The sequence below is a fragment of a genome, unplaced genomic scaffold (genome assembly GCF_019419815.1).
Source record: "Pyrus x bretschneideri cultivar Hongxiangsu unplaced genomic scaffold, Pyrus_bretschneideri_v1 Contig5, whole genome shotgun sequence".
In the NCBI taxonomy this organism is placed as follows: Eukaryota; Viridiplantae; Streptophyta; class Magnoliopsida; order Rosales; family Rosaceae; genus Pyrus; species Pyrus x bretschneideri.
The window spans coordinates 7831563-7840087 of NW_025999787.1; the positions used below are offsets into that span (position 1 = coordinate 7831563).

General features: G+C 38.0%; 3 protein-coding genes across 4 annotated transcripts; all 3 read left to right on the forward strand.

Moving 5' to 3' along the window:
- Positions 1-884: 884 nt before the first annotated feature.
- Positions 885-1508, forward strand: LOC125470369. Its single transcript, XM_048569330.1, has one exon. The coding sequence runs from the start codon at positions 885-887 to the stop codon at positions 1506-1508; it is 624 nt and encodes a 207-aa protein (XP_048425287.1).
- LOC103963246 lies at positions 1484-3095 on the forward strand. The gene is made up of 2 exons (XM_048568828.1): positions 1484-2286; positions 2478-3095. The coding sequence occupies exons 1-2, from the start codon at positions 1582-1584 to the stop codon at positions 2556-2558; spliced, it is 786 nt and encodes a 261-aa protein (XP_048424785.1). The 5' UTR covers positions 1484-1581; the 3' UTR covers positions 2559-3095.
- Positions 3096-4946: 1851 nt separating this feature from the next.
- LOC103963244 lies at positions 4947-8084 on the forward strand. 2 transcript variants are annotated; one of them, XM_009376036.3, is made up of 5 exons: positions 4947-5057; positions 5162-5206; positions 5813-6463; positions 6546-7274; positions 7703-8084. In XM_009376036.3, the coding sequence occupies exons 1-5, from the start codon at positions 4956-4958 to the stop codon at positions 7793-7795; spliced, it is 1620 nt and encodes a 539-aa protein (XP_009374311.2). In that variant the 5' UTR covers positions 4947-4955; the 3' UTR covers positions 7796-8084. The 2 variants fall into 2 exon arrangements, with proteins under 2 accessions (XP_009374311.2, XP_048424885.1); XM_048568928.1 differs by lacking the exon at positions 4947-5057 and having other exon boundaries at positions 5156-5206; positions 5705-6463.
- Positions 8085-8525: the final 441 nt, after the last annotated feature.

Sequence of the window (8525 nt, forward strand, 5' to 3'; positions counted from 1 at the left end):
TAATTTTTCGCTGGTACCATCACACTTTCACGTTTTATTATCAATTCACTCGTATTATAACATGTTGATTAATAACACAACATAGTAGTGTCACTATAAAACTTCCGTGAGGGCGAGGCAGACAAGTTCTCGCCTTTGATATCTTGTTTAGAGTTGCTATCAACACCTCGTTAGCTGGAATTGGAAGTAATTAATCTTATATTAAGTTTAGAGATGCTATTAACACTCGAGTAATTCTCTTTTTCAAAAGCAAAAGGCTAAAATGCTGGGCCATAACATGCACCTCTTGCCCCCAAACTTCAGTAATCGCCGCTTTACTGTCTCTCTACGCATTCTACGCTAATAATGTGTTTCCGCTTGTGTATTACTTTAAGCTGAGCTTGTTTTATAAGTATTTGTCTTCTCATTACCTTCACCCATTACTTCAGATTCACAGTTTTACACAAAAAGGTTGATATTTGAATTCCATGTTTTTAACTTTTAATTGTACTTGTAATGTTGATCTGTCTGGACTGATTCAATCTGCTTGATACGTATTATGTTAATACCAACCTGGAATTTAGTACAGTCTCTGTCATAACTGCTTCTAGAAATCGTATTATTTTTGTTCTACGTTCCAATTCATCACTTATCAGTTGTAGGAGGTGGAGTTTACAATTAATTGCTGCATTCAGGTTGTTTAGATATGAATCATGTTTGTTATCCGCGTAACCTCTGCCTACTTATGAAACTTAATACCGCAAATTTTTATTTCTCATTAGCTCCTGTCGTGTTCAGCAGGAAATAGCTTCTGCCACTTTACTTACTGAAATTCTTCAGAGAAGGGATTAAAAAAAAAAAAAGAAAAAAAAGCAACCTCTTAACAATTCATAGCTAGTCCAACCATGGAGAACAAGATAAACTTGAAGGCTTTGGTGGATAAGCGGAGCAACAAAGTTATCTTCATAGAGTCCGACCATGCTTTTGTCGATGTTCTCCTAAGTTTCTTGACAATCCCCTTGGGAACAATAATCAAGCTTGGTCGTGAGCATTCAGTACCAGTGGAAATCGGCTGCATTAACAATTTGTATTCAAGTGTGGAGGAAATTGACGCACGTGAGTTGCGGTCAGATGCATGTAGAGAAATGTTGTTACTTCCCCGCAACGCGGCTGAATCTCATTGCAAGAACCTTGTATTGCAAATTGATCACAATGCCAAGCCAACACAGTACTTTGTATGCTCTCGTTATTGCCTGGACACAGCCACAAGTAAGTTCTTTAGTTACTACCCAGGTCTCTTGTGTGTAGGGTGCATGGATACCAGGCATCGGGAGATTTCACTTTCGGTGGATGATGCAAGCGCCTTTGTAAAAGAGCGAGCCAGGCTTCTAATTACCGATGATTTACAACTGATCTCCCCTTTTTGCACATCAATCGTTTCTTTATTTACCAAGCTTGGAGTCACCAATAGGAATACTACGGAGGAGTTGAATTTGAATATTGGAGTTGATGAGGTTCTCAGTTGTTGATTTATGCGTACCTTAATTAACTTTTCGTTAAAATTACAATCGCAATTTCTGAAGCGATTTTTTTTCCCAGGTTATGAATTTGCTTATAAGCTCCTTGGTATCAAAGACGCCATTGACCGAAACTCTACTGAATCATAAACCTGTGGCCGAACTGAACCATGACAACAATTATCAAGTTGTACACATTGATCCGCAAACAGAAGGAGAGACGGTGCTGTTGGAAGAAGACAACATTTCTATTAAGCTTATAATTAGCAAATCTAAGAACATTGTTTGCTACGCAGAAGCCGGGGAGGATTTTGTTAATTTACTCTTCAGTTTTCTAACTCTGCCACTTGGGTTTGTAACAAAGCAGATAAAGGATGGGTCTCTGAAGGGATGCATTGATCAGTTGTACCGGAGTGTCCAAGATCTCGATGCACAATACTTGAAGTCAAATCATCACAAGGAAATGCTACTCAATCCGAAGCTTGTTCCTGGTTTTTGCTACAACAGTCTTTTAGGAATTGAGGAAGCCTCATATTATTATCTTGGCAGTGGGCTAACTACTGATAGTTCCCTTATCCATTCTAATAGGTCATCGGAGTCATTTAAAATCGAACCCACAGATCACAACTCCAGTGCTCAAGGATTTTTAAAAGGACCGGCGATTTTCACAGTAACTGACAATCTGGTCATAAGACCGATATCTACAATCTTTGAGCTGTCTGTTCTTGACGAATTGAATGTACCTTTCACTGACATTGAAGAAAGAGTTGTGCTTATGGGCAAGAAGTTGGTGAGTTATCAGTTATATTTTTCAATTACCTCTACCAACAGAATTCTGGGTTTTAATTAGCATGATCTTTTAAGCACTTTAGGCCATTTGGCAAAGACAGTTGATTTATTCTAATCAAAGTTTTAATGAATTTCGGAAACTAATTAAAAAGCTTGCTAAAGACTCCTGAAACATTCCTTATTTGTTTGCAGGCTCCGAGTCTTTTGGTAGCTTCTTTTGCTTCTGACTCTGCCCTAACGAATGCCTTCATTAGCGAGCCATATCAAGAATAACCAGAGCTTGGTTACATTTGATGAAGAGGATACGATGATTTTGTTTCAAAACAGGACCGTAATGTTTTCATGATTATGCAGACTTGAGATTGGTGTTTGCGTGTGTGTGTGCAAGTTCGAATGTACTAGTTTCATCTTAATACCATCAGTTGGTATTTAATCCACGTGTTATAACATGAAGTGAACACTAATTTTATACTTTGGAAAATAGTATTTAATCCAGGTAGTGGTTTCGGTGTTTAGGTCATACCCAAATTTTTTTCCACGTGGGGAGCGTGCAGATACTAGTTCTTGTCCATTTAGATTGTTGGTAATGCTGATGCTCGTCACTTTCAAACTGAAGCATGTAGAGAGATGTTGCTACATCCCTGCAATGGGGCCGAGTCTCATTGCAAGAATCTCAAGGTGATTTAAGTGCTCAAGGATCTTTAAATGGACCGATGATTTTCAACATAACTGATGGTCTTATCGTAAGGCCTATATCTCCTTTCTTTGGAATTTCTGTTTTGAACGAAATGAAGGTGCAAAATTATAAGGTTGGCAGGGAGGAGGTAACCTTGAGTCCTCAACATTTGGTTACACTTCCATTTAACTGCTCTTGCATCTTCCATGCTTTTTTTTTTAAAGCTTCAGTTTATATGTCTCGTCGTTTTAACTGTTGTCTCCTGTTTTGTTACTTGCTGCAGGCCTTACGTCTTTTGGTGACATCTCTTCGATTTGGTTCTGCTCTCACTCGTGTATTCCTTAGCCATCAACGAAAGAATGTCATTAAGTACCGGCAATCTGCAACTTGAACGGATGAGCCAATTCCAATTTCAAACACTAACGGGATAACACTTGGTAGTGAACAGATAAGGCCACAACTACATTTCAAATAATTACAAGCCTATGCACCATGGTGCGGGTTGTATCAGTCGAATTGCTCGGTTTGCTAATATGATGTGGCGATGCTTCTGTCGCTAGACTTGCTACAAACTTGAACCAAAGCCAATATGTTAATTGGTGCGTAGTATTAAGAATAGCTTGCTCATATGAAGTTGTCAAACACAAGCATTCCAAACCATGGATATATTTCAGTAGATCGGACCAGAATATGTGATTCCATTGCCGGCTTTCTATAGTGGCTTCTTTCGTTTGAGGCTCTGCTATAATTAAGCATCCAACCCTTACCTTCGTTAGGGATCGAGGATGCATTTGTTGCTTTGTTCCTTGGTTCTGGTTCTTTTCTTTTTATTTCCCTTGTTTCTGTTGTTTGGGTTATTATCTGTTGGGGTAATTGCAAGAACAACTTTAATAGCTCGGTACATTGATACCATGACTTTATATGTTAATGATATAATGTTATGTGTAAGTTTCTCATAGTATATTAGATGAATGTATATTAAAATATCAAGCAGAGCACTCGGACCGGATCAGTCCGAACAGATCAACAGTACAAGGACAATATACATTTCAGAAAGAAAAAAAAAAAATTATGGAAGTTCAAACCTTTTTGTGTGAACCAGAAATCAGGTTCAACTTAAAGTAATACACAAACATAAGAAGATTATGAGTCTAGAGGTGCATGTTATGAAAAGATTTTTCAGTGTGCTTAGAATATAGAGCGGAACATCGCATTTCGTTGTACAATTGGAGAGGCACTTCAAAAAAACATTCCTCCAATATATAAAAGCATGTAGTATTTCGTTTCATGTTCTAGGCACACTAAAAAAATCTATTCATGTTCGAGCACTTCCACTCCTTACAAATGTGTCATCCCAAAGCCTATTTTTAAGGCCAGTCCTCCCAAAAACCCCTTCCACCCCACCCAATAGGCTGGCCCAAAGTGGAGGCCAGCTTTGAGCCCAGCACATAATGGACTGAGCAAAAGATCGGCCTACATGACGCCAGGTTGACGTCAGCTGCGTGAAATCTTTTTTTTGCACCAGGCGCATGGAAAACACACGCGCGTGGGCGCGAGTTGCCGACAGTGTTTCAGAGGTGGGGCCCACTGTGTAGGTGGGACTCTGGCGTAGGGATAAGTGGTGCCTCTGTGTCCGTTGGATTTCCAACTGTAAAAAAAAATTGAAATTCAAAATAATGGCTATTGAATGGAGTCAATTATTATTCATTTAAGTGGATTAAATGGACTTTGGACCAGCTCATTTTTTTAAGGGTGAAGTTGCTCTTATAGGTCAACATTTTAGCTTTAGCTTTTTGGACAGAGATCCTCATCTTTTCCAAGACTATTGGATTAAATGATCTAAGCCTTTGAAATTTCATCTAATAATCCATCTGTTTTGATCTCTTAAAATATATAATAATTTTTTATCGGTAAATGAAATTTGAAAGGTCCAGATCACGCTGGAGAAGATCTCTTTCCTAGCTTTTCATTCAAGGGCATTACTTTCTTCGAAAATGATGGGGCCACACTCGCTTTACTTTCTCTCCACCAAACTCGATGATGTGTTTTTATTGATTTCATCCATTTACTTTGGCTCGCAAGTTCTACCCAGAAAGGTTTGATCTTCAAACTTCTTTTTTTTTTTTTTTTTTTATGGTCAAGTGTACTTGAGATGATGAGGACTTTAGGATTCTGATTTTGTTTCTTGGTAAATATTCAGATTTTGCATGTTGGAAGGTTGAAGGAGTTTTTGCATCTAATTAAGGTAATTAAAACCCTTTTATTTATTGTTTTATTTACTTTTTAACTTGTTGGATCATATGTTTCTTGGTAATCAAGCACAAAATGGTTCACTCTATTAGGAAAGTTGACACTTCAAAATTTTATATTACATAGAATGAAAAAAAGAAAATAACAACGTGATATTGCGGGCCATTTGGTTTGGTGTTGGGTTTTGATTTTCGTTTTTGTGCATGAGACACGAGGAAAGTATATGACTGAGTGTTGGGAAGAAAAAATGAAAATGAAATCTTGAAGGTGAAAATGAAATGATTTTCGTTCCGACACTTTTCCAGTGAATATCTCCACTATCGTTAACTAAAACTGAAATGGTTATCAAACGGACACAACTTCAAAAAAGATTACTGCAAATATTATGGAAAAATTTTTTATTGCTTTTTTTTTTTTTTAAGTTTCTTTTTGCCGCAAGATTTTCTCTTTCCTAGTAGTTGATTTGTATTTTGAAGCTTCTCTCATGTTTAAGGAGGGAAACAACTTCACATCAGCACGGACTACACAGGCTTTATTTCGGTTATCATTATCCTACAACAAATATTTGTGACAATTGCTTACTGAATTTGTTCAACAACAGGATAGCAAGCCAACCTTATACTTTCTTTCAATCATGGCTGAAAAAAAGCGTGCGAAGAATCGCAAAAATGTAAGCTTGAAGGCCTTGATAGACACGGGAAGCAACAAAATTATCTTCGTTGAGTCCAACAGTGATTTTATTGATGTTCTCTTCAGTTTCTTGACAATGCCAATGGGAAGGATTGTCAGGCTTGCCTGTGCATCTTCAGTACCGATGGAAATAGGTTGTATGAGAAATTTGTATCAGAGTATTAAGGAATTTGATGTGCATGACTTCCGGTCAAATGCATGTAGAGATATGTTGTTACTTCCCTGCAATGCTGCTGATTGTCAATGCAAGAACCTCAAGTTGAAAATTGACAATGGTAGGCCGACACGGTACTTTCTGTGCTATGACAAATGCTTCTTAAGCTATTATGGAGATATCCTCTGTCCTTCCTGTACTTGTCCCTTGACAAGGGAGATACATTTTCCGGTGGATAATACTCAAGCTGGAGGAGTCTTTGTGAAAGGGCGATCCAGGCTGATAATTACCGATGATTTACAGGTCATATCCCCAGTAAGTGCAGCAAGCATTTGTTTGTTTTCGAAGCTAGGGGTCACGGATTCTAAAACTACAGAGGAGTTGACTTTCAATATGGGAGTTCCGGAGGTATTTCTTTCTCGTGCCTTCAATTATTTTTTTTTCATCAACAACAATAGAAGTGGTGTTTAACTTGATTTATATTTTCCAGGTTTTGAATTTGCTTATGCTTTCGTTTGTATCAAAGACACCTTTGACTGAAACTCTTCTGAAGAACAAACCAATACCGGATTTGGGAGATGTACATTCCAGTCAAGGAACATCGATTGATTCTCAAATGCATGGCGACACAATCAATGAGGAAGAGAAAAACATTTCTCTTAAGCTTGTAGTTAGCAAGTCTAAAAAGATTGTTTGTTATGCAGAAGCACAAGAGGATTTTGTTAATCTACTCTGCAGTTTCTTGACTCTCCCACTTGGGTTTATATTAACAAAGATGCGGAATGTTTCGTGGAAAGGCTGTCTTGATCAATTGTACAAGAGTGTCCAAGATCTTGATGAGCAATACTTGAAGTCAAATTACCACAAGGAATTGTTGGTCAATCCAAAACTTGCACCCGGTTTTCGATGCGAGAACCCTCTGTTAGGAATCGAGGAGACCTCGTTTTATTATGCGGACAAGAAGTTAACTACTGACAAATCCTGTATTCCTGATAATAGTTCAGCGGAGTTGGTTAAAGTTGATGTTGTGGATCCCAAATCTCATGAAGATAAAGATAAAAGTGCTCAAGGATTTCTGAGAGGACCTGCTATCTTCACAGTGACTGACAATCTAGTTGTAAGACCGATATCTCCAATCCTTGAAATCTCTGTTCTTCAGGAATTGAAGGTACCTTTCACTGACATCGAGGATCATACCGTGCATGTGGGCAAGAGGGAGGTGAGTTGTCATTTATAATGGTTGGTTAACCTTACTGAAAGAATCAGTTGGTTTCAGATTTGCAAGTTCTTTTAACAATTTAGGCCATTGGTTTATCATAAAATCGAGAGCATACATTCAATTTAGAAAATGTCAACAGAATATCAGGTTGGTGAAATGATCCCTATTGAAAAATCGTAGATTTGACTCGAGACAGGTAAACTAGCTAGTACAGGCAGTTGATGTTCAGCCACTTATGTTATGCTTTATTAGTTTATGTGGAATCTCTGTTACCAGATTACATGTCCCTTGGGATTTCCTTAGTCAATCCATACGTTGACCTTCAAAGTTGAAGCCTTGGAGGTTGAAGACATCCCATTTTGTGGACATCAAAGATTAGTCATCTGTTTAAATTCTTTTAACGTTAGAGTTTGTTACTCTTTTTGCAGGCGTTGCTTCTTTTGGCGGCCTCATTTATCGGTGATTCTGCTCTTACCAATACCTTCATTTCAGAGCTTAGGGAGCCAAAGCAAGAACAATAAGGAGGGATTGGTTACACAAAGAAGAGCTTGCTTTTGTTGTTACTGCATAGGAATCCACAGTATTCCTGTTTGTCTGAGACTAATTTTTATTTACATATGGTAACATTTGGGTTTGAGATCTATTTGCGAAGGGCTTTTGGACCTGGTTGGCTTTAGGCCAGTTCCGGTTAGTTTCTGTCGAATAAGTATTGTGATAAAGATCGGTTGTATCTAGTCGAACTTCGTGATATTGTTTAGCTCTATACTTGTGGATCCTACTTTTATTAGAGAAATAATTTAAATGTGATCTACAAAATATGGTCTCCTTGCATCATCCTTGACAATTCCTGTACCTCGCATGGCATTGAACAAAATAGAGATTAAGGACTTCATCTTTTCCATCTTCCTCCACCACTTTCTTTCACACCCACCCCATCTCCTTCTCTGACAGCTACCACCGCCTCCACACCCACACACACCCCACCTATTGTGCTTATTTCCCTTCCCTCATCCCTCAGATTTCAACTCCTAAATATAATAGCACGGATACATTGTTGTTGTGATGTTCTGTGTCGACAATATAATGATATAAGTTAAGTGTAAGTTTTCCAGACTAAATTTGATGAATGTATATTAACATATCGAGCAGAATACTCAGATTGAATCTGTACAAACACATCAACAGAACAAGGGCAAATAAGAAAAAAAAAAACATGAAATTAAAGATCAAACCTTTTTGTGCCTGTTACGG

Coding starts and splice junctions, on each gene's coding strand:
- LOC125470369 (XM_048569330.1), top strand. CDS start 885: ATGGAGAACAAGATAAACTTGAAGGCTTTGGTGGATAAGCGGAGCAAC.
- LOC103963246 (XM_048568828.1), top strand. CDS start 1,582: ATGAATTTGCTTATAAGCTCCTTGGTATCAAAGACGCCATTGACCGAA. Junction 2,287..2,477: donor TGCTTATGGGCAAGAAGTTG/GTGAGTTATCAG, acceptor ATTTGTTTGCAG/GCTCCGAGTCTTTTGGTAGC.
- LOC103963244 (XM_009376036.3), top strand. CDS start 4,956: ATGATGGGGCCACACTCGCTTTACTTTCTCTCCACCAAACTCGATGAT. Junction 6,464..6,545: donor TCAATATGGGAGTTCCGGAG/GTATTTCTTTCT, acceptor TATATTTTCCAG/GTTTTGAATTTGCTTATGCT. Junction 7,275..7,702: donor TGCATGTGGGCAAGAGGGAG/GTGAGTTGTCAT, acceptor CTCTTTTTGCAG/GCGTTGCTTCTTTTGGCGGC.